Source organism: Parambassis ranga, chromosome 10, assembly GCF_900634625.1.
Source record: "Parambassis ranga chromosome 10, fParRan2.1, whole genome shotgun sequence".
NCBI lineage: Eukaryota > Metazoa > Chordata > Actinopteri > Ambassidae > Parambassis > Parambassis ranga.
The window spans coordinates 9339349-9365157 of NC_041031.1; the positions used below are offsets into that span (position 1 = coordinate 9339349).

Consider the following 25809-nt stretch of genomic DNA (forward strand, 5'->3'; position numbering starts at 1 on the left):
CTTACCAATGATGGGTGCAGTCAGATGAGGTTAACCATCAACAGCAATCCTCTTTTATTGATTATTGTCGTCAGCTGCTTTACACGCTTTTTATGCAAATATCATTTTACAGTTTAGATCGGAAGAAACCCTGCACTTATTAAACTTCATGGTAGCGTTGAGTGAATTACTGAATTAATTATTCAGGGGCTGTGTGATGCTTCTGAGGAGGGAGTGGGTGTGTGGGTGGGAGGGGGGTCCTCTGCCTACTGTGTCTTTAAAGTCGTGCAGAGGGGAGCCCGTACTGAAGAAAGGAGGGGGCTGCTGTGCGCCAGTTGGAGGTGTCTGCCTGTCGCAGCGGCTTGGGGTTGACATTAAGAAGAGCGCGTCCATGCTTCAGCGCGGAAGTATACAGCGCAATTATTTTGAAGGCACTGATACTAATTTCGAAGCTCTTCAAGCAAGACACTCATCAAGGATACATGGATGGCCACAGGTACACTGCGGTCGGATTTAAGTTGTCAGCCGGTGCGCGGAATTTCTGGATATAATGGGGAATACACCACCTAAACCCATAGGTGAGACTCGCTGTTCATTTATGATTCGCGACGCTACCACGCACGCACACACTCATACACACACAGACACATATAGACACAAAATGCGTGCGTGTGTGAAGCAGCTTGATAACCTGAGATACACATGGCTTGTCCTACTTGTGTTCGCTCTGCGTAGAGGCGCGTTTCCCATCACGGGGGAGCTGAGCGTGATTCCCAGGGAGCAAAGCGCTCCAGCAGCCGCGTTTCTCCAGCTTCACATGCACTTCTGTTCCCAGGATTCATGCGTTAGATTCAAACAGAAGCGTCTGTCACTATAATGTAAAACAAATTACATTATTAAAAAGTCTTGTTTTATTTTTTAAGATCTCATCCTCAATAAAACTGATCAGTTTGATGCCATTTATCAGGGAAACACGTGATGTGGGCAAAGTGTCATCCGGTCATCATCATCTTGGATGAGAGTGTCAAACTCTACTTGGCTCATTAAATGGCTTCTTTGTGCTTCATTGCTGCTCTGTTGAGGGTCTGGCTTTTACAAACTCATCACACAACATGAAGACACAGTGAGACAAACATTCAAAGTAGGCCATACTTCTTGGCACTGAGGTCCTTCCTGGCTATAATCAGCAGTTATATAAAGTATAGCATCTCAAGTGATTCATTCCTGCTTGTGACTTGATTGTCAGCCTGTGTGCAGCTGTCATTATCAGCTCTCAGAATGCCACTTTCTGAGCCTCTTTGTCATGACACCTAGAGCACATTACTTGATAATGAGTTCTCCATATCACTCAGATTTACCGTCTGTCACACTCCCACGCCCTACCAACGTCAACAGACCCACTCGCCGGCTAAATGATGTGGCTGCAGCCACCACCAGAGCAGCAGACATGGGATTTGTCCTGGAGAACGTTTAGTCATGGAGGAGCGGCAGCAGCGTGGGTTCTATTAACACTGAATTAAAAATATCTGCTTCCACATTAGAGATGCAGTGATTTGGCAGACTTTGGTGTGATGACACTGTGAGGTGTTTTTTTTTTAATCACAAACCTGAACCTTATATTCTTCAATATCTCCTGTCCTGCTCAGTGAATGTGTTACAGTGTGAGCACACACAGCTGTGAGAGAACAAAGGGCCTGATAATCTTGTGGCCAAAGATAACGCTGACAAATGCGCATAATCAGTTTTGGAACAAGCGTTTCTCGGCCCAGCTGTGTGTCTTGTGCAGTCTTATGATTGCATTTATTTGAGCATTTCCATTTCATTAGGAAAAAGACAGGGAGACACCATCCACATCAGCCAAGTGTCGTTAGTGCTGCTAAAAGCATTCACTTCACGTGTATGTTTTCTCTCAGCATCAGCTCAGCCTGGATTAACAACCGTGATTATCTGATCAGCTGCGTTGATCACTGTGTTTCCTGAATCCCACTTTATTATCTATAAAATGGCTTTAGTGCAAATTTCACTTTGTAGTTTTATTTTAAAACACACCAGCCCCCTCTGTATGCCGCCTTGCTTCATTATAAAACCTCACCTGTCTCCAGTGATGTGGAAAACAGGCAGTCTGGCTATAAGCCGTTGTTGGCTAGCCCTTGGTTTGTGCCTCTTATTTTTTACTCAGCTAATTTTTAATACCTCAGTGAATTAGCCTGCACTGAGGGCCGTATATGCTAATTTTGCATGATTCTCTCATTTACCAGAAGTGCAGCGTGAGCGAATGCTGACTAGTCGACCAATCAGAGCCGACTTGGCTTTTTTTTCTTTAGGATTTACAGGAAACAGTGTGCAATGTGTCACATTCATGTGTGCCAAGCAAAACAAAACCTCATTTAAAATTGAACACAATAAAGACTATATGCACTTTAAAGCACTGCTGGATGTCAGAGTCCATTTTATATATACCGTCACCGTTTAACTTTAGAAATGGTTTATTATTCTGTTTTCTGTACAGATAAGCAGATGTTTCCATAATATGAGAGCTTTGTGGCACATGTCATGTTCGAGGGCTGACATTGATCGTGCTGTGAGCTGTCCCTCGTTGCGTGACCTGTTGTGCCATGCCTTTCATCTAATAATGGCAAACAAGTGCCTATAATCACTGTCGACACCCAGTATGTCACTCTGTTACAGCTCGCAAGTTGAGCCTATAAGGCCCACATAGGCTAAGCCCCAACATGTTTTTCTCCGTTTAGCCGGCAAGAATAATATCACACACTTGAAAGGCAAATTCCCAGAGTGGAAAGGAACAAGGAACCCGCACATCATTTGAGATGTTACAGATGTTCATGCTGCTGCTTCAGAGTTTAGAATATAATCAGTGATAATGTCTAATTTGGGAAATGTACTGTGGAACATTTGACTGAGTTATTGTCTTTACATTATTTAAACACAAATGTAAGCACTCTGAAACAAAACACAGACTGCCTTTGAATTTTGAATTTCAGCCAGCCTATACCATAAACACTCACCCGTTGCTAAATATTAAACCCATCAGGGTCTCGTTTAGGCCGGCGTTCAGCTCTGACCTGTTCATTTGTTTTGTCATGAAAGTCTTTTCTGACTCCTGTGAAGAAGACATGAAGGGTTAAGGCTTTTATCTGGTTATTTCTATACTGACGAGGCTCTGTGTGATTCATCCTCCTCTTGTGAAGATAACTGTGGAGGAATGAAAGGGGCTATTCGGGGTTTGTTTATGCTGTAGGCCTAAAGGGTGTGTGTAGCCCATAAATAAGAGGAAGACTTATCGCATCTGTTGTCAACTTCTGTTGATTTTTGTAATATTTTCTCCCTCCTGTGATGGCACTAATATTAGTATTGGGTGTGTTGGGTTTTACCTTAGCCGGATTTTTTCTATTTTTATGTTTCACGGTGATGTATGGACGTGAGTTTTTGTCTAAATTTGGATGTGGTGAGAAGACTGATTTAGGACAGTCTGGCTTTTTATACTGTAAATGTGGGGTATGTGCTAAAAGAGACCATTAGATGTGCGTGCTGAAAGGAGACGCTTCAGATTTATAATGTGAAAGGAAGTGTGTGAGTCTGGTGTCTTTACATAACTGGCCTCTGCCTTCCTTAAACAGCTGCCATGGGCCTCTTGCTGGTCCTTTATTGTGTGCTGATATGTTTCTCTTTTTCCAACAGCTGGTGTCACAAACAGCTCTCCGACCTTGCTTGTGTCACACAAAAGCAGACCTGCTCCTCACATACCACACTCTCTGACTTTACTGAATTATTGATAGCTTTCTTTTTCTCTCTCTTTTTCTCTGCCCCTGGTGGTTCTCCATCCACAGATGCGACTCTTCAACCCCGCTCGGTGGCCAGCAGGCAGTACTACACCGTGCCTAACAATGGGGCAGGTGTGGAGAGGAGGACCTCTGCTGCACCGGTCAGCATCAACATGGAGTCACCGCGTTTTCACCCGCACGCCAAAGGCAAGAACATCAGGCTGGATGGACAGCTTCGCCGTGCCACTCGCAAGAACAGCTTCTGTAATGGCATCACATTCAGCCATCGACCTGTACACCTTTATGAGAAGGTTTGTTTCAATGTTTTAACTGTGTTTTTAAGACTTGAGAGATTGAATGGATTACATTTATATCATGTCTTCAGGTGCGCCTTCGCCTGACAGGCGTGCACACTGGCTGGAGCGGAGCTCTGCGATTTGGTTTTACCAGTCTGGACCCAAGTGAACTGCTTGCTACAGACATCCCCAAGTACGCCTGCCCAGACCTGGTGACACGGCCCGGGTACTGGGCCAAAGCTCTGCCCGAGAGACTGGCCCTGAAGGACAATGTACTGGCATTCTGGGCCGATCGCCATGGAAGAGTGTTCTACACTATCAATGAAGGAGAGCCCATCCTCTTCCACTGCGGGCTCAGCATCGGCTGTCCACTCTGGGCCATCATCGATATCTATGGCATCACTCAAGAGGTCACACTGCTTGGTGAGCATTTTATTATCTTCATGTTAATGTCGTGTCTGAGGAAACCATGCAGCTCGTCTTCAGAAAGGAAAATATTCAAACAAAGTGCTGAGTTATGCATTTTATGTCTTTTGATAGCTCTCTGAAATTTCAGGAAATGTATTTTCAGCTGACTTGAGTCTTTAAAGCTCTGCAGCACAGGAGTGCAGCCTGCGTTGACGCAGTGATGAAGTGTTCAGTGACAAAATTGTCGATCTCAACACCTCGGCCTCTCCCACAACACTAAAAAAAAAGGAACCGGCACTGCTGACCAATCTTCTTCCTCAATCTCTTATGATCACTTTCCCGCGCTTTGTCACTTTCCTCCCCTTACGCATGGCCTCCCCCTCTCGTACTCACTGGGTGTGTTTATCTTCAGTCTGACAGGAGCCATGGCCTTGTTTGGTCAAGGCGGCAGATCCCAGGAGCTTTGGTGAGGGGCCGGTGCACTCAACTGCTCGAGCATCACTAGAAATAGTACTAAAGGAACGTACCATAAGTCAAAGGAGGACTACTAGAGCCAGAGTTGTTTATATCAGCCTCTGAGATGTAGAAGAAATCAGCAGTGCTGAGGATCCTGTGCATGTTAAGAGAGCTCCAGCCAGTGAAGAAAAGAAATGAAATTTGGGAGTGAGTGGGGAATGTTAAATGAAGTTTATCAGAATAAGTACTTTTATGAGCTGTGTCCACCTGAAAAAACACTTTAACAGCAAACAGCTTGCTATGTGAAAGAGATGTTTGCTCTCTTGCCTCTTTGCAGGTTTAGACTTCTGTTAATTGTTCATTATCCTTTCGAGTGAAACGGCAAGGTGCCTGAGCTTATCTGGGACAGATCATATGATACAGTTTGTCCCTTTTCTTCCCTCGACAGACAGCACATTTGCTGAGAGTGTGGGATCCAGCTGCCTGAGTGAGGCTCGTCTGAGTGCCTACCTGCCCCAGAGCAGCCATGACACAGCCAATTACAGCAACAATCAGCTGGAAAACAACCAGGCTGCCGCTGCCAAGATGGCTAACCTCCAGCTCAGTAACTACCCTCAGCTCGTCCCCTGCTTCTCCTCCACGTCTCCCTCCTCCTCCACGCCGTCCTCTTCTGCGTCCATTATATACAACACCCCCAGGATGATCCTGGCACATCCTTCCCCGCTGGACAATGACTTGCACTTTCACCCCATCCACGGCTCTGACGTGATTCTCTCCGCAGACCGTTCAGCCGCCTGCATCCACTTTCTGGACAGCAGTCGGACTCTGGTGTTCAGTGACCGGCCGCTTCATGTGGGTGAGACTTTGTACGTGGAGATCGGCCTCCTGGGCCTGCCATTCTTTGGTGGGCTGTCTTTTGGTTTGACATCATGTGACCCAGCTAGTCTACATGTCACTGACCTCCCAGCAGACCCTGAGGTTCTCCTGGACCGTAAAGAATATTGGGTGATGCACCGGGGCTTCCCGATGCCCTGCTCCGGAGACAGGCTCAGCTTCAGTCTGCTGCCCAACGGAGAGGTGCACCACGGGTTGAACGGAGTGGGGCGGGGCCGGCTGCTCTGTGTGGACTCCTCTCAGGTCCTTTGGGCATTTTTCACCCTGCACGGAGCTATCAACAGACTCAGGATACTCGGTACGTGCATTTAGATCCACTGTCACAGCATCAAGAGTCATTTCCTGTATGCGTGTCACTGATTATGAGTTTATTGACCCAAATGAGAAAAAATGAACACAGATTCTGACTGGCTCTTTAAAGACAGAACACAATTCACCCTCACTAAGTCGGACTAATTGTGTTAGCTTTGTCTAATGTTAGCAAAAAAAATCAAAAACACATTGTGCTAATATGACCTATAATTCCCAACATTTACTTGTACCGTTAGTCAAGCCTGTAATGTGTCTTCTGTGCGTTAGGGCTGGGTGTATTCTGTTACCATCATTTCTGCCCATCCAGGCTCCCAGGTCTGGCTTTATGAGTAATGTAGGCACCAGGTTTTTGAGTGGGATGCGTGGAGTAAAAAAAAATTGATCCCTTTAAATCTGACAGTGTTGCAGGAGTCTAATACTAAATCTCTGTAGGATGACATATAAGCTCATGGCTGCTGGCTGTAGCATACTCATTGGACAGGATGAGACAAAGCTATTCTCTACAGAAATGTTCTCCTCATGCAGAAACAAATATGAATTTAAAAGAGAGCGGACAAGCTTTCCGAATGCCTCTGTGTAATTATCTTGTGTGTGTCTTTATTTTTTTTGACACAGGAACACTGCAGTCCAGTCCTCCCTCCACATCCCCCACAACTTCTCAGAGCAGCAGCCCGGATGACAGTGACTCAGACCTAGCGTTCAGCGTCAACAGATCCTCCTCTGCATCTGAATCCTCTCTGGGTTGGTTGCCAAATGTTGACAGCATACACCTAACACTGCTATGTATAGAGGAAGCCTCACAAGATCAGGTTCATGTGGTTCGGAGATGAGACAGCCTTGGGGAAGAATAACTATTTTATATTGGCTCTTGTTCAGTGTAACTGTGACTTTAATACAGCTGCAATACCAATATGATTAATTGATCTGGCAATAAAGTGACAATCTGTAACCACTCCCTGATCAAGTGTGAAAATTTATAGACAAAATATTTAACACTTTAATGTTAAATTGTTTATTGATCACTATTGGTTAGGAAAGGTATTTTTTTCAGATATTATAGCTCATTAAAAGCTATAATACCAACACCCACATGCACTGCAATAAGAGTATAAACCTTTCTATATGCAGAATGATCTGTCTGTTCCATTTTAAGACTTCCATGTGTTTTGTTCCTGCAGTGACGGCCCCCAGCTCCCCGCTCAGCCCTCCCACCTCTCCCTCTCTCCCTCCCTCCGAGCTGCCCCCTGCTGGCAAAAATGGAGAATGCACCATTTGCTTTGACCAGGAGGTGGACACAGTCATCTACACCTGTGGACACATGTGCCTGTGCAACGACTGTGGGGTCAAGCTGAAGAGACAGTTCAACGCGTGCTGTCCGATATGCAGGAGGCCCATCAAAGATGTGATCAAAACATATCGGCCATGAAGGCTCAGACGCTCACACAGGTGAGGTGACTTTTGCTGCTGGAGACCACCTGCTGCATCTTCTCAGGCTCTTTGCTGGACTTGTATGGAGAGTAGCCACCTAACTGGGACATTACTGTGCCTATTAGAGTTCTTTTTTATGGCTGAGTCAAATGTTGAGACAACACAAGGCTCCTCATGTGTGATATAGCTCGTCTCACGGACTTCATAGACGACCACATGTATTTTGGCAAAAAAAAAAAATGAGTCATGTGCTCTTGTTTCCTATGTGATGTCTTTTATGTCATGTTTGCTGAGCAGTAAAGGCCTGCTGTGAATATTTTGTCCCTTGTTGTCCTAGATGTGCTTCAGCAGAATATATGGACCATCATCTGCAACTTTCTAGTGCCTTAGATTTTTGTCACGTTACGTGTCCGAGTAAATAACAAAACGAAAACAATCCTAGCCATATTTTCAATGTACAGTATGAGGGTTTGTAGTGAAAAAGGCACACAGATTATGCAATAAAAGCTGTATTAGTAAGTAGAAAGAAGGTTGTAACTGTATGTGAGTGTGTTCAGTGCTTTAAAGAAAGTGTGACTGTGAAAGTGTTTGGAAGGAATAAATGCAGGAATCTGGTTTTGCACATTGAGAGTTTAATAAAAGTGGACAAAGTGTGATTAAAGTGTGTCTTGTTTCAGATGAGGGATGCTCGTCTAATAAGTACCTCCATAAAAAAAGAAGGGCAATTTAATTTGGTAAGGATATTAAAAAGTCATTTTTTATTCATTTGTCATCAAGATTAAAAGATTGATCTGCGTAATTAATAAGCGCCGCATATATGAGTCACATGTCTGACGCTGGTTCTGTTTTGGTTCAATACATTTTGTTGATCTGATGCAGCCAGGTTATGTGATACAAAGAATCACTTGTTTTTGGCACAGTGTTATTTAGCAAACATTTTATAGACATATTTAAATAAAAAAATATACTATAGTCCTGATAATTCTAGCTATTTAACTTCTTACATTTTCTGATTTTATGATCCAATAAACCGCTCTGCTGAAGACAAGTGAAAAAAAGACACTAGCTGCATGGTGCTTTACACACATATTGGAATTTAAGATGTGAGGTTTATTAAAAATTTATTTAAAAAAAAAAAATCTTACCTCATACCTGTGAGAAAAAAACGTGTTTAATGTTAAATGTCTGGAGGAGTCGGTTTCTGCTGAAAGTGCAGTAGATCAGGACCAGAGCCAAACTGCACTTCAGTGTTTAGAGACTAAACAAAAGTGCTTTAATCTATGACTTGAATGATTGTTTGAACACACACACGTCCTCATTTCCCTTTAGTAACTTTAGGGTTGTTAAAAATCACCATTCCTGCCAGTATCAGCTTGTACTTATTGTACCATATTATACCCAAATGAATACTTTGCTCTCAGACGGCTGGCTCACGTAAGCTTGAATTTCTCACTGTGATCATGTTACACTCACCTGAAAATGGATTCACTCCAGACTGACAGAATATTTTTTAACACCAGAAAATCACTTTACAGTGACCTGAGCAGAGTCATCCCTGTTGTTGTTTGGCTGTTATTTGTGTCAGGTCATATGTCAGAATATGAGTGTCTTTGACGTAGGCCAAACTTCATTACCTGAAATCCACTTAGTTTTTGTGCAGTGATGCTGTTAAATATCAAGAGTGAAGAGTGACTGCAGATCAATAGTATTGGGGTGGAAAATGTATACATTGCATTGCAAAGAGAATATACAAATAAACAAAACTGTCTCAGACTGAACAGATGGAAAAGAAGAAGAAAGGAGAAGTGAAGACAGGACTGGAAAGGATTACCACGGTGACCACATCAAAACCTTTTGGCATGCTAAATCTTGGTGTCTAGATCCACCATGATAGTGTAATCTGAGCAAAATGAATGAAACCAGATACACTTTTTAGACCATGATCCCAAAACACTGAAATCTTGCAGCTGTTAACTGCAATGGCATTTCAATAATAGGTCAAGTAAATGTGATGTGTAAGTACTTTGATGGCTAATAGACAGCTTCACAAATATAAACCTTCTCTCTTGTCTTCTAATTGTTTGTGATTTGGATTATTTAAATCAGATCAATCAGGACCTGAGCCCCTGACATCATCCCTCTCAGCTCCAGCTGGCTCATTTTTTTTAACAAATGACGGAATTGTTTAACTTCATGTTTTGTCCTTAGAAGGCTGTGTTTGTGAATTCAGACAGGTTTACATAGCTTCATAAAACACCAGCAATGCACAATTTATGATAGCATTTCAAAGCATGCATAATTTTTTATGTTGTAGGCTATGTCACTGTAAGGGTCTGCGTTAGACGCATGAAGGCGCCATTTCCATGTGCACCAGAAGCCCGAGGTACTAAAGCAAGCTGTTAGTGGCTGCAGCTACAAATCCTGTAATTGAAAAATACAAAAAAAAAATACCTCAACCATGGCTGTCCTCGCAATGATTCACCAGATCTCCACTTTCACGCGAGTTAAATGAGAGTGGCACGGTGAAGGGCGTCAGGACACGCACACACACAGCTACAGAGCTACTTATAGTATTGAAAGCTATTATAATCTAAAGTCTGACTGATTTATTTTACATAATTAACTTGCCTTTTTTGCAGAAAGAACAGATATATCCTCTGTATCAATGCCCTCTATGCCAACACGAGACTCTCCGCATGTTTGCATCCTCGCATTTCCATTACGCACAGGAGAGCGCTCACATGCCTTCTGGACGAGCTCTCCTGTCAGAATGGAGCAGCGCGCAGCAGGACAGAAGCCTCGGTGACTGATGAGGACCACACCGCGGTGAAACACGAGCTTTGTTCCAGCTTTACCATCTCTCTGTCTTAGGTTGCCCTGCATGCGTAAAGTGGAGATAAGGCTACCCTTCTAATGATCGTGCCATGGCTCGCGTCCTCCTCCTCCTCCTCCACAGGCGAAGGAGTGTGTTTTTGTGCCCCAAGAAGTTCAAGACTCCCTTTTGTGAAGTCCCTGTGAATATTTAGTCTGTGTTTGTTTGTTTCCAACTCTACATTTGGAGTGTTGCCATCATGGCCGCTGCATCCTGAGGGGAGATGGATTTGGAGGTGAAGGATGTGAACGGTTCGAACTGTACGCGGAACGAGAGCGACCGCGGGCTGAGCGCCACCTCCGCCGGGGTGTCCACTGCGCTGGCCAGCGTGCTGATCTTCACCATCGTGGTGGACATCCTGGGCAATGTCCTCGTCATCCTGTCTGTCTACAGGAACAAGAAGCTCAGGAATGCAGGTGAGGACATTTTGATTGGTGATAACTGTTGAAACGCTTGTGAAATGAGATGCAAAATTGGGGAAATGTTTTTATTTGATGGATTTTATTGTGAAATAACTCGCTTTTACTGCTTTATAAAAATGTGCTGAACAAAGGACTTATTCATGATGCCAAAGGGGGAAACTTTTGCGAGCTAACTTGCATTCCTCTCATGGTACACAACTAAAATGACTGAATGTAACGTGGAGCCTGTGACCCCTCTGTGTGTGACAGGCTGCTGCCTAAAGCCATTCTCCTGTCTCTCAGTGTGATGGAGTTTCCACAGCCTTGCATGCCTGCCTTTATATCTCTTCATAAATAATAACACCCACTCCCCTTCCACCTGACTTTATCCTTGGTTCCTCCATCCAGAATAAATCACTCCCCCACCCCACCTACACTACTGTATATCAGGACCTGTAGTGTCCCATGAGCATGCCAAGGTGAGAGGCATTGTTGTACAGCTGCTGTGTCCTTTTGTGCAGCTTTTATGTCAGAGACAACCACATATTTCGTCCTGTTACGTTAAAACTGCCCCGACAGCAGACTGAAGGTGAAGAAGATAGTTATTATGACCGCTGTCCTGTCATTTTTTATTTTTTTCTGTCAGTGTAGCATCATCATTCAGTTGCACCTTTGCACCTAAATGGACGCTCCTGTCATTTCCAGTTCTGTGAGTCTTTAAATTGCAAGCGAGGAGATAAAAAGACTTTTGTCTGTGTGTGTGTTTAACCACAGATTTTGCGATTTTTATTTTTATTTTTTAAATTAAAGGTTAATAAAATAGATAAAATGGTGCTCTGCAGAGAAGAAGAGAATTGTTAATGTATTATTATTTTTAGTTGTAATTTTAAGTTTTGATGGTCACATTGTCACATTGAAAATTAGATAAATATGTTAAAATGAAGAGGTTAGGAAATACATTCACAAAAAAATTTACAAGCAACAAATTGCTTCTTCCTCTAATTCATATGTTCTCCTGGTTTGGCCTCATTTCTTCTGTAGGTAAAGATGGCAAACCTTTCTTTTTGCTTCATGAAAAACACTTTTGATTCTTTGGAATAGGTTTCAGTCATGTCCGTCCTGGCAGCAGTGTCCATAGTGTCCTATAACTCCCAGTTAATTCAAATGTGAGCAAAGCAGTGGAACATGAATGGAGCTCAGATGGACCACAGCTGCGGAAGCGGGCAGACATAGCCAACGTGTCACTCAAAGTGGTGATGCCTGTAATTATTCAACTTTAAAGCTGAATGTAATTGAAAAGGCTGATAAATAAAACATTTGTAAACATGTGTTGTCCTGTAGTAAAGGTGGACACTTGAATATGACTCATAACTTACTCTTAATATTCAAGTCTGTTCTGTCTTACAGTATAGAAAATGACACGCCCAAAACAAATCAGTCAATGAGTTAAACTGAACATGGACTAGTTTCACGTGTCTGCTGGCCTGATGTAGAAAAACAGTAAAAAAAGAGAGGCCTTTAAACACTTACTACATATTGTTATTCTCTAACCACAAGAGACATCGAAGAACGTGTCACTTTAAATAAACTGTGTGACCAAATCTCATGATTCAGCTTTCTGAGAACACGACAGAGCAGTGACATGTATATTCAGTTCTATCTCACACAGACCGAGGACTGATCTCAGAGGTGCTACAAGATATTTGATGTTGTGCTGCTTTGAATTTAAAGCTTCTGCAGACAAAGCAGCGTGCAACACGACCGCTGCACCCATCCAGCTCCAAAAAAGTCAGGAGGGTCTTCGAGAGACAAAACTGAGTGATCACAACACACTGGTAATGAGAACATGTGAATGAGTCGTAGGATTAGAGCACTGAGTGTTTGGAATAATGGGCCTTTAATTGCAATTTCAAATACATTACATAACACATCCGATGTGTTCCCCGTGTGCACCGGCCAAAAGCTGTTTGGCAAGAAGTCCAGGGGCCCCAAAACATAATTTGATTATAAGGTTTGCAAAAAAAATCACACAGCCCACTGATCAGAAACAACAGGTTAGAAGTAAATGACCTGTTCAACAATTCAACTCACGCATGTGGACTGTGGACACTACACTGATTACGGACCTCATGTCCCATCAGACAGTCAGTCCTGCTCTAATTGGACTGACTGATGGGTCCCAGTCACACGAGAGTCCTCCCCAGTGTTGTGGGTAGAAACCTGAAACTGCAGAAGACGCCTAGAGACTGTCCTGATCTTCTTTTTTTTTTTCCAAGTGTCCTTATGTGACTGAAATTGTTATCCCTGTTAGCCTATCAACAATCTCCTCTCTGTTCTTAACATGCTATTTATAGGTTTGGTTCACTTTATATGAATGTTTAATTGTACACAGTTTCCGAAAGGGAAGCAATGGACACACAGCAGAAGAGCTCTGTGCAGCTGCTGTAAAAATTCTGTGATAGATGGCTGCTATGTGAAGAGGCTGATAGGTGCAGTAAAACACAAGAACACACCGTTCGCCTGCTAAAGGTTTCATTTAGATTTACAGCAGGAGCCATGCTCAGAATGTATATTTTTGTTGAAGCCAGTAAGTCAGTGGGACTCTCTCTCTCTCTGTTACTGCTGGTTCCCCCTCCTCACAAACAGCAGGACCTTTCTGCTCCGCTTCACTTTAACACACTTGCTTTGCACGCCTGCCTCCCTGTATCTCTCCACTTAACCCCCCCCCCCCCCCCCCCCTTCCACCCCCCCCCCCTCCCCACCTTTCCAAAACACAGTCACACACATGTTGGATGCATGTTCATCAGCGTGAAATGATATTCATGCATCGATATGTTAGAGAACTGGTACCTTATGTTCCATTTTTCTGAGGTCTGCAGGTTCTTTCAAGTGTGCAAATGTAATAGGATCTATCCAGCAAGTCTTCAAAGTGTAAAGCATGGCACTACAGGGCTGCCAATGGGGTGTTAACATTAGAGTTTCCCACTGGGGTTAACCAAACTAAAAATACACACACAAAATGCACTCATGAGAGAGAGAGAGAGAGAGAGAGAGAGAGAGAGATAACGGGACAGAGAATGAAAAAGGATGAAGGGGAGCAGATGGAATGAACGAGTCAATGTGTGTGTTCGTGTGTGTCAGGAGCTGTGGGTCATGGGTTTGTGTAAAGTTAGGGATGGACTTGAATTTTGTTAAATCGTGCGTCGCATCCCCTCAGTCGTTCTCCTCAGTCATGAGTAGGACCTAAAAAAAAAAAAAAAACTGGAGCGTCCAGAGGGGGGGTTAATTGAGTCACTGGACTCAGTGAGTCAAACCAGAAGCCAATTTAAATTGACAGCACAGATCCACGGGGAATATCACTTAGCACACTACATTAAACATGTCTTCTCTCTCCTACGACAAAATAGAAGATGACATTTAGTTTTCTCATGTTGCAACAGGGAGGAAGGACATTACCAGACTGTAATAACCACACCTGGGGAATCTTTGCATATTTCATCATCATCCAGTGAATAAATGGCTGCTGCACCAGGCGCAGCTTGTGCCCCGACAGTCTGGACCAGTGAGTCTTATTTTCACAGACACAGTAGGTCTGATTGTGGATGGCCTTCGATGATGATGATGATGATGTTTTTGGCCAGGCTCATAGCAGGCTGCATCACCAAAAGGCTGTTTATGACAGTTCAATGTTAAACGTTTGAGAAAAAAAAAAAAAAAAATCTGGCCCCTTGAACACAAGTTCATGAAATCGTCACTCCTAATTCATCAGTAGTGCTGCCCTTGCCAAAAGGTTATTCCTGCGTATTTATGATAACTTGACAGACTAAGTCGAATCTAATTTGGGAAATTGCACTAGTAGTAATAAAGCCTGCTGACATTCAGGCGGATTCGAGCGGTGCCAGCCCCTCCTACACATTTTTATGAATCCACGCTTCCTTCAAAGGTGTATAAATATAGCCAGGGTGAATCAAAAGCGTAGACTATCACGTTTCCAGTATGCGCGGTGAGAGTGATGGGAAACAGGCGGTGGGTTTGACAGAGGAACATAAACCCTTGAGATTCGCATGTGCATGCAGCCATGAGAAGTCGGGAGAGTGTAAACCGACTGGGCCGGCAGGCTTTTGTTTTGCCAGTCGGTTTGTTTATCTCATTTTCTTGCATCTTTATTATGCACCTATTCTTGTACAGCATAACTCATAATTCAAGAATGGCTCAGCTGGAACGAAGCAGCGTGCTGTAAATAAGCTTATACACAGACCGTTTTAACAGGTTTACATCAGGTTTTTATAAAGGACAGCTGTGCAGCCGTGTGCTGGTGACATATTCTTTTTCTTTCACACAGAGCTGCTTTTTTAATTTATGTTACATTTCCTCAAAAGTGACAAAGAGAGACAGCGACACTGGGGAGATTTGCCGGAGTGGTCGAGGAGTCACTTAAAAGAAACATTTGATTTGATGCTGCTTTTCATTTGACAGAGCTTTGCCAGAGTTTTCTGTAAAGATCCGATCTGTTGCAGAGCTGATGGTGTCACAGAAGTTAAAGAGTACATGTCAGTATAGTCCCTGATGGCCTGTAACCAATCCGCTTTCAGGTTAAGCTCTATTCAACTCTCCATGATAATAATAGCTCCCAGAGATGTCAGCAGCCATGACTCTATTCTTGTGTGCAGGTGTGAGATTATGCTGGCCGACTGTTTTACACCAAAGCAATAGGATGCTGTGAGTTTAGGCGTAATGAACGTCAGCTAGTTAAACAGAGAGAGCTGCAACGGTTGTTCCAATGTTTTAATCGTTTATGTCAACAAAACAAAGACAGTAATCTGGCTGCTTCACTGCAATCCTCTCAACAGCGTTTTAGCACTTACCTCATCCTCTTGATGGAAACAGAGAGAAAGAGAGAGAGGCAGAGGGGGGGCATGCCCTGTCCAGCCACTGCACAGGATAACACTGAGCCGCATGATGTCAGTGAGGAATCAAACCTCTGCACAATGACAAATGCACACAGCGAGCACTGCGAGCATCACAAATACAATCTGACAGATCTGCCCACTGAGCTGACTCGAGGATGAAGAACAAATGCTTTTATTTTTATCTCGGCAGGCTTGAGAGAAGGCTCGTGCTGTTTTTGTAACTTTGAGTGAATACTCAGGTCGCTGGGAAAAACACAAAATACAAAAACATGTCAAATCAACATCTGATTTACTTTTAAATTAAAAAAAGGGGGGGAAGTTCCCCCATCATAGCTAAGGTTTGAATATATTCTTTAACACCCCCGTGTGCCAAGTTCTGGAAAGTAGATTAAAATGAGATTGGTTGCTAAACGACATACTGTAGCTGCGTTGTCCCTGGGGTGTGGGGAATTACAGGCTTTGAATGCTGAGGATTGATGGCCAACATGTGTTTTGAATCCACTTCTATCACATCTGCCAATCAGCGCTGTTGTTTCAGCTGTTGTCTGAGCGAGCAGAGGACTGCGCCTCCACATTTCAGGTGCTTTATGTTTTTTTTTTTTTATCACACCAACGTCTGACACACACACTGGTGTTATTTACAGACAACACATTACACACATTAACTGGTGATGCAATGTTCTGTTGTTGTAGCTTGAATCAACTTTTCTGTAAAATGTCACATCAGTAAAGAGATGTAGGTCTGTTGTGTAACTGAATGCACTCTTCATTGCACACATTGACTCTTATGAACTTATGGGAAACTAATAAAGCTTATTTTGCTAATTGAATTGCGTTGTGGCTGTATGTTCTTGTTATCTGTCTTCTTATCTGACACAACATTCCAGTTTGATTTATTGTTTTATTCTTCCCCACCCAGAACAGCTGCACTGTAACAATATCAGACGTCATTTTCTATAATTCATGTCTTCTGAGGAGATCCAGTGTCAGACCAGCATCAGCCCCGACCTCAGGAGGACAGGACACTTGTTTGAACGTAATCGGACACTAAAATCGCCCATGTCCCAGTTTTTTATGTACTTAAACTCTGGTGTTCTTAATGTTCTCAGCTCCTTTGCTCCCAGAGGCAAAGGAGCTTTAAAACAAGAACTGCACGAATTTCAGCCTTTTTATTAGGATGGACCTGCCAAAGAAGTCTTTGCTATAAATATCCTGCTCCTTTACAGTTCTTATGTGGGGAAAGAAATACCTAATAACATTTAGCAACATTTTGCTAATTAGCTCCCAGTACTACACATGTGACTGTTATCCCTTTGTGCTGATAGAAACCAGTGGACTAACACTGGAAACTTTTACAACTTTTGGTGCTTCATGAACAATTTACACAAATGAGTGCATGGAACAATCTGAAGTCACCTGGGTCACAAAAGGGTTGAGAGCTGGATCCTAGATCTTGATTTGTGCAGTGGAGAGCGGTAACTCAGTGTTATCAGATGGCACAGTGAAGCTGCTTTATTAGCATGGAAGTCACAACCATATCTCCAGTGACCCAGTTTATTTTAAGGAATTTATCCTGAAGCAGGAAGAAAAAGAAAAGGGGTGCTGCATACTTTAATTATGCCTGTTACATTAACCTCCTCTGTGTCTTCAGGTAACATCTTCGTGGTGAGTTTGTCTGTGGCAGACCTGGTGGTAGCGCTGTACCCCTATCCTCTGGTCCTGACAGCCATCTTTCACGATGACTGGACCATGGGCGACCTGCACTGCCAGGCCAGCGGCTTCATCATGGGCCTCAGCGTCATCGGCTCCATCTTCAACATCACAGCCATCGCCATCAACCGCTACTGTTATATCTGCCACAGCCTTCACTACGACCGCCTGTACAGCCTGAGGAACACCTGCTGTTACCTGGGTCTTACGTGGCTGCTCACCGCCATCGCCACCGTCCCCAACTTCTTTGTTGGCTCGCTGCAGTACGATCCTCGGATCTACTCCTGCACCTTTGCCCAGACTGTCAGCTCGTACTACACCATCTCCGTGGTGGTTATTCACTTTCTGATCCCGTTGCTGGTGGTGTCCTACTGCTATATGAGGATATGGGTGCTAGTGATTCAAGTGAAACACCGGGTTAAACCGGAACAAAGGACCAAACTGAAACCTAGTGACGTGAGGAACTTCCTGACTATGTTCATGGTGTTTGTGTTGTTTGCAGTGTGCTGGGCGCCGCTGAACCTCATAGGCCTGGCTGTAGCTATAAACCCTGTAAAAGTTGCACCCCACATACCTGAGTGGCTCTTTGTCACGAGCTATTTCATGGCGTACTTCAACAGTTGCCTCAACGCCATCATCTATGGACTGCTAAACCAAAACTTCCGCAAAGAGTACAAAACGATCCTCCTCGCTCTTTGCGTGCCACGCTTGCTCCTCATGGAGACCTCCAGGTGCGCGACAGAGGGACTGAAGAGCAAGCCTTCACCGGCTGTAACAAACAATAATGTAGCAGAGATAAATGTATAAACTCACATTTTACTGGGCAAATGGATGTGTGCCATGATTCACCCGGTGCCTTTTCTAGATGTGTATCGTTGTCCTGTTGTAAAGATGCAATCGTACACGGAGAAAGAGGATGTTGCTGCTGTTTTTACTTTTATTCTTTTGTGTTCCCTCAAAAAGCATCAAAAGTACATCCTGTCCAACCCGAGCTAGCCGGTTAAGAAAGCAGGAGAAAAACAGATATTGTGGATGGTAGTCAGATGTACCGAGAGAAATAAAATATTCATCGCTGCAATGTTTCCTTCTAATGAGCACTCACAACAAGGTGCTTTTTGTTGCCATGTTTCAGTTCATTCATGCAGAAAATATAAGTGTATACTTCTCCTGCAAAGTTAGACATCCTGGATCAGTTGCTCATAAGACTTTCTAATAGTAGTAAGGCAGACAAAAAACATGCTCTCCTGTGAGTTCTGTGTGCAGCTTGGCCACAAGACAAGTGTGCAGGGACTGTCACCAAAAATCATATACTTTCATTCTTAGGTTCAGTGTCCACATATGTTTTTTTTTTTTCTCAGTGCCAGTATTTTTTCCTTTTTTTTAGTGAGGAGAATTCGCATGAAACTGTCTGGCATCTTTCTTTCTCTCGCTGCCTTTTTCTGTGCAGCTGCTCTGAGCGCTTGTGGTTGGATATCTTGGACGAGCTGCAGGCTGTGATATGTCAGACAGACAAAGACAGAAAAGCCCATTTGTCAGATCGGATAGTCTGACAATGAAGTGCTCCCCAAAGCATTTCCACAAGAAGACAAAGGTATAAGGCCACAAAGTACGCAATTTTCTAAACTAAAGGTATTGTAGTGGAGAACACTGATACGTCGATGCTTTTAGTGAATATTTACGCACTTTGTAGGCTCTTCCTTAATTTTTCTGCCTTACTACAGTACGACACAGGCATCGCTGCTTTGTGAGGTATTGATCCGAAAAGTTCATGATTATTTCAGAACGCTGCAGTGCACGTCATGCTTGCAAAAACTTGGCCTGCTTATCCTGGTTCTCATCTAAAACCAATGACACACACACACACAAAGCATAAATAATGCAGTGAATCAATCAAACTGTATCCCACGTGAAAACATGGCACCGCTTTTTTCTGTTTTTTTTGGTATGTGTTCCCTCTGTGACAGGTCTTGTAGCTTATTTGCCTGTGGGGGAAGACTTTTGCAGCCACATCCTTGCATGTGTATATCATGTGCATGAGAATGACTCACTGCCTATTTGCACAGATCAATTAAATAAAACACAACATAGCAAAACATAGTAAAAAAATACAATAAATATATTTTTTATTCCTACCATGTCATGCGCTGTTAAATACAGGATTGATGATGGAAAAGCATCAATGACTATTGTGTTCCTTGAATGCAATCTTCAATCTAATTTTATATTTTAACTGAAGATCTTTTATTTTATTCCCACATCATTTGCCAACGATGTAACGCTACGATTTGCATTGGTTTATTAAAACTGGGTGAGGTGCCAATTTGGAAGCACACATTTTCGCTTCAGTCAAAGCTTCAAGTTTGAGTCTCATATTTCATCCTTTGCTGAACGTCTCAGGCTCATTTTCACTGGGAATGTAGTCCTATTAATTCACCATGATGCTGTTTCACCCTTAGGCGTGTCTTCTGAGCAATGAAGCCCTCACAGAACACACTGGGTAGATTGTAGAAGCTCTTCTGCGCTTGTATTAATTCATGAAAAAGAAAAAGAAATATCACAGCAGTCTTTGTGTGTAATGGAAAAAATTTGTTCCTTGTTTGCAAAAAGTGAATTCACTCCTTCGACAAAACTATCCCTAAATGTTTCAAGGATGGGTTTATTAGACTAAAAACATCCAAATCCCAGGGCATCCCCTTTTCAGGCTAAATGATTTAAGAATTGGAGAAATTGTAGTTAGGGGAAGAACAGAGGATGAACTAAGCTAGTATTCTTGTTTATTAAGTGCCTGAGGGACATGATATGCATCAGGAGAGGAGAGATGTAATTTCGTGATAGTGCAAGTGTGCCTGAGCACATGTCACCCTGCCCAAGATCAGCTCTGACAGCCTCCAAGCATAACTTCCACCCAGCAAACAAACTATGAGCAGTTCACCTCACAGGGAGGCTCCAAGATGTCAGTGTGACACATTCTTGATATGATGCACTGTTACTGGAATATTAAACAGATTATACATTCATAAAGTCAAATTAAGGATTTATAAACATATTTCCCATTTACTTAATGATCCGTTGTCTGACTTGTGTATTCTGCAGGCGTAGATGTGTTGCCTGATGTCTGACTGAATTAAAGCATTAGTGGATGATTATATGTGCAGGAGAAGAAATCTGAATCTACGGGGCGGATCTTGGCTCAGCGCGGCGGTTCAGGCCGTCTCTGAGAGCCAGGTGCTGTCAAGTCAAGTTTCAGAGCAGCAAAATGGCACAAAACTGTTCAGTTCCACGTCTTACAAATCAGTGTCTGTGATGTGGAAGGAAGAGGCAGCCCACATGCCAGTGCAAGGTCAGCTACAGATGAGTGGCTAAAGCAGCTCCAGGGAAAATGACAGCGTCGACTCCACCACACCAAAGAGTCACAGACTAATGGATCCTCCTCCCCCCCATTTTGTCTCACCGGCTACTATTTATTCAGTGCTCTTATTGCGTGTATTGTTTATTTATTCTTTTGTAAGAAAGCAGAATTTAGCGTCTTTTTTCTTTTTCTGACTGAAGAGCTGGATGTGAAGACTGATGTTTGAAGCTACCGTGATGGGATTGTTAGCGAAACAGAGGCAAAAAAATCACTTACCTTCAGTGGACACCTGTGGGACTTGATTTTGGAAAATTGTTGATGATGAGAAACACATTTGATCCCATTTGAGTTGTGCTATGAATTTTAAAGTGTGTTAATGTCAAAGATGATTTTGTGAATAGATACACTCACAGCAAACTACATCTCCAGACTAGAATATTCTGGACTTTATGGACATTTCACCACAATTCACTGCAGGAAGGAGAAATATTTTAAAAATTAAAATCGCAATCTGACCATGCCAGAGTTTCAGAGAGCTAACGTGCAAGACCAGCTCTGCAAGCTTTTATTTATGATGACTGTCAATTCTGTGTAATGTGTGTGTGTGTGTAAAATATAACTACAGCTACGATTTAAAATTTTTATTCCATGAGAATTCTGTTAGGAAAAAAAAAAGATATTGATTACATGACACATTTCTAGTCAGGTAAATCTAAAATACAATTTAGAGTTAGGGATGAAATGCTGAAATGATCCACCATCCATCCATCTGTCATTCTGCCTGTGATTTAATATGAAGGGCAATAGCCTGTGAAGACATTTGTCTTACAGTTATGTTCAAGGACAGCGTGATCTATGTGTGCTGCCCTATACGCTATGAGAGCCATCACAACTCATGACTGTATTTTGCCAACTTCACATACACATGTGGTTCTGTCTTGTTTGGTTTCACTGGAAAATCAGCTCCGTTTTCTGCTTTTGTTTTGTCTCAGGGAGAAAGAAAGGGTCATGATCATTCAATGCTACACTCAAATGTAAGAGAAATATTATTGTTTCATATCACATAAAAAGGCAGGTCTTGTTTTTTTATTACAAATCTGGTAAATAATGTGTGTATCATTTGTTCACCTACAGCTCTTTGTAACTGTAAGCCTAACCAAATAAAATAACATTCAAAATCGACATGACACACAAAGCAGTGCCTGAAGTTACCAAGTTCAGCTCATGCCTCCACACCAATGTAACTTACAGAGAGTGTTTCAGGTCGCTGCCACTTCTCAACATGTGGTTTTTGCCATCATTCAAGGATTAGTGATGATGTGATGTCATTTTATATTAAAGAAATCAAAGGTCAATTTCACTCTGATGTAATAATGTTCTGCAAAAATTATACTAACAGAGTTCCATGTGCAGCATCCCTGTGACTTCACTGAGTATTTCACAACTAGACCAAGAGGATCAAGGTATAAACCTGAACATTTCAGACACAATGCCCCCTCCTCAGCCGTGTGCTATAATTGCTTATTTTCTTCCTCTCCTGGGTGGTGTGTGTGCACAACCAAAGGCCTCGAAGAAACTCATCATTTATGAGAGATAAAGATTATTTCCACAGCAGCAGAACTCTGCCACAAATGTGGTTAACACACAAAAAAGCTGAGCAATGAGGCATTATATAGCACAACACTAGCATGGCATGATGGTTTTTTTTTTTTTCTTCGCCCGCTGGATGAAGTCAGACGTAACCGTTCTCTCTGCACAGAGGAATTTCTACAGCTCTTGCACATCGATGCATTTTACTGCAGTGGGGTCTCACTGTGGGCCTGCTGCTACAATAGCAAGTCTCCTAATGGGTTTGTGCACTGGGTTTAGCACTGCCTGTGTCTTCATGCATATAATGTGTTCCTACATGTCCCGTTGGGCTGTGGGTCACAAAACTACCAGGAGGTTTTAGGTGTTGTGAGTCCAAGAAAGCTGATGAGAGCAAGAAACATAGATGATGGTGATTCTTCAGGATGTACACACATTTATTTCTGCTGTAAAGTGGGCCATTTTAACATGGGAGTCTGTGGGGACTGACTCACTTCTGGAGCCGGCCCCTAGCGGCTGCAGCACTTCCGCATAGGCTTCAAGTTTGAGTCCCGGAGGATGCTGCTTGGTGGACATAGTATGTGACTCAGTGACAGGCTTGCACTTACTGGCACCCGGCATGATGGACCTGCCGTGTGCAGACGAGAAAAATTTGACACATTTATTTGTATTACTAATATAAAACACATGTTCAGATGCTGGTTGGAGGCAGAGCTATTTTAAAATATACTGCAACCTGAAGATATGCAGTTGTTGTTATGCATTGAAGTCTGAGAGAACATAACAGCACATGCACTCTGAACCTATGTGCAGGATGTGTGGGAGGGTTCCTGTTCTCTCTGGGCATAATGTTGTCTGGCCTGTTGGGCTGATTGGCGATCTGTAGGTGTGAATGAGTGTGTGAATAGCTGTCTGTCTCTCTCCTAATACCAGCAATAAACAGAGAGTAAAAGGTTACGTACATTTAGATGCATAGGCCATAACAAACACCGCCAGAAGGTCAAAGGTCAGCTGGAAGATGGATGTATAATGTTAACTAAGTCTAAGTAGAACAGTGGTTGAATTCATCACTGTTTTTATCATCGTGTGGAATGAACTGTGCAGTATTTTCTTCTGAAAATCAATGAAGTCAAATGGTTTAAAATGTAAATAAAAATAAATAAAAATACAGCAGTGAAATACAACCACCATCCTTCGTCACATAGGACTGAGGGGATAATACTTGCTGACATGATTTATTGCTAATAACAACCTCTGCCCGTGGCGGCATTTGTACAATTTGCAGCAATAACGTTATGAATAGCATGGACTATTTTTAAAGCGCTTAAATCCTCACTCTGGTTGGAAACTTCATTTACGGTAACAGTTCCCTGTTCTGTGCGGCTCGGTCAAAACAACAGGTGTGGAGGGTGGAGTGCCTCATGTCTGACATAGCCTACTGGTGACATAGGGAGTGCAAAAGGCATCACAACGGGAGTCCCGACCCAGAGGGCCCTGAGAAATACTTCACAAAGGCTGGAGATCAGGATCAAGTTTCTATTTTAGAACTGGTTGTTTTAATAAAATACATAATCCCACCAAAACAGGGTGAACATTTACTTGTAGCTTCTGTGGTTCATGTTCTATTCCCAAAGCTCAGTGCAATAAACTATCTAATTAATTTTTAGCTTTGCATCTGTTTCTAGAGAAAATAAAACTCCAGGAGGGTTTGGAATAATATCTGAAGACCTGTTTATAAAAAGAGGTCTCTGTTTATTTTATAATTAATACAAACTCTAATGATTAGTTTTGCTTGCTTGTATTATAATTAGTACAAACTCTAATGATTGGTGTAATGTGTCCTGCGACATCTCCACTCATGAACCCTGGTATGTTCCAGATGCATGGGTTTTCTGCAGATCTATCAATGAATGATGGCTCAGCAGTTCCATTTAAATGAGCATTGAACACCCAAAGGCATTTGTCTTTCTCCTTAATTTGTACTTAATTCTTCTTATGTCCAAACTTTTTACATTTACAGTATCCCTGAGTTCCAGATCCTGTCTTCTTTTTTAGTCTTTATTTTATAATACGACCACAATAAACTTGATTTATACAGCACCTTTTAAAACAAGATTAACAAAGTGCTTTGACAGCAGCTCAGGCTGTTATTAAATTCACATAAATTCACAAGAGGACAATATCATTGGAGAGAGGACAGAGAAGGAGCGGGATATTATCAGAGAAAAGAGAGATGGCAGGTTTGCATGAGATTTCAGATGAAGATAAAGCCTATGGTTGAACATAAAGAGTTTTATTGCATGCAAGATTCTTCTTTAGACGTCTGATTTTCATTGTGCAGCGCTACCACTTCATTTCACTTGAGTTCAGTTCAGTTCAACACGGGGGGAGAAACGAAGTCACGAATTTCTTCCACACAATTATCCAAATGTCCACAATAAAGCTCAGTGTCACGCTGCTGCAGGCCAGAGGACCCAAGCCTCATTTCCATCTCCTGCTAACTCCACCTACCTGCTGCAGGTCGACGTTAACCCTTTCCTTGCCACCCTCCCTCTCTCCCAGCCTGGTTGTTAGTCAGCACATATGATGATAACAGCAGCACTGTCTTCAAATGCCCCCCCTCCAACGCTTCCTGTCTGTTTCCAAAAATGCAACACTACCGAAACAAAAGAGGCAGAAAATAATTTTTAAAATTGCTCTGGTTGTTTCACGCAGCAACAGATTTAAAAATAATATGATTCGCTGCGACATCCCTCTGCGTCTGCGGAGTCAGGGAAGTCTTTTTGGGGGCTTTTTGCCAGATAACTACTTAGGAGTGAAATTCCCGCAGAAAGCAAAATGGTTATTTTGAACACACATCACTGGAGTGTTCTTAGCAGTTCTGGCTGGTCTCTTTTGAGAGTCTTTTCAAATTAAATGTGTTTTGGGGGAACCTGCTGAGTGTGCAAGGGACCGGTGAGAACAAAGCCAACTGGAGCAGAAAGTGCCACTCCTTGACACTCAGCCAGGGAGACTTTTACCAGAAACACAGACACTAAATGTATACACTTGACACGAAATGGTCTAAATGGCTCTCTGTTACATTTGAAATCAGACCAGAAAGATTCTACAGTGTTACATCACTCAGCAGCATGTGAAAGGTCCATTTGAGGTCTCTCAGGTTATGTCATGTCATGGTTTTTTTTTCCACCAAAGATGCAGTTTATTAAAGGACACAGCAAATGAACCTTGAATAATGGACTTACACTTTAACATTCTTCCCCTTTATATGTATTTTTAGAGCCTGTATCTGTGAGGATAGAGTGGAAAGACAGTGGTGTTGTTGTGAGTGTGCATTTGTTGTGTTCTGCTAACATTTGGTTTTTCATAACACACTAAAGGCTACATCACATCTGTCAGTGGAGATCTGCATTTACCTCATGTTT

At 42.7% G+C, this 25809-nt stretch overlaps 2 protein-coding genes across 2 annotated transcripts; both read left to right on the top strand.

Annotated features, from left to right (window-relative positions):
- The first annotated feature begins 283 nt into the window (after positions 1–283).
- On the top strand, positions 284–8196 carry neurl1b (neuralized E3 ubiquitin protein ligase 1B). Its single transcript, XM_028417039.1, has 6 exons — positions 284–557; positions 3828–4072; positions 4147–4480; positions 5370–6113; positions 6743–6868; positions 7306–8196. Exons 1-6 carry the CDS (start codon positions 530–532, stop codon positions 7551–7553), a joined length of 1725 nt encoding a protein of 574 aa, XP_028272840.1. The 5' UTR covers positions 284–529; the 3' UTR covers positions 7554–8196.
- A 1887-nt stretch (positions 8197–10083) lies between these two features.
- mtnr1c (melatonin receptor 1C) lies at positions 10084–19600 on the top strand. The gene is made up of 2 exons (XM_028415905.1): positions 10084–10843; positions 17390–19600. Exons 1-2 carry the CDS (start codon positions 10651–10653, stop codon positions 18253–18255), a joined length of 1059 nt encoding a protein of 352 aa, XP_028271706.1. The 5' UTR covers positions 10084–10650; the 3' UTR covers positions 18256–19600.
- The last annotated feature ends 6209 nt before the right edge of the window (positions 19601–25809 follow it).

Bases quoted from the DNA above. Each gene is read 5' to 3' on its own strand.
- neurl1b (XM_028417039.1), top strand. From the start codon at position 530: ATGGGGAATACACCACCTAAACCCATAG. The intron at 4,073-4,146 runs GTTTGTTTCAAT...TCATGTCTTCAG, and splicing joins CTGTACACCTTTATGAGAAG to GTGCGCCTTCGCCTGACAGG. The intron at 6,114-6,742 runs GTACGTGCATTT...TTTTTGACACAG, and splicing joins CAACAGACTCAGGATACTCG to GAACACTGCAGTCCAGTCCT.
- mtnr1c (XM_028415905.1), top strand. From the start codon at position 10,651: ATGGATTTGGAGGTGAAGGATGTGAACGGTTCGAACTGTACGCGGAAC. The intron at 10,844-17,389 runs GTGAGGACATTT...CTGTGTCTTCAG, and splicing joins CAAGAAGCTCAGGAATGCAG to GTAACATCTTCGTGGTGAGT.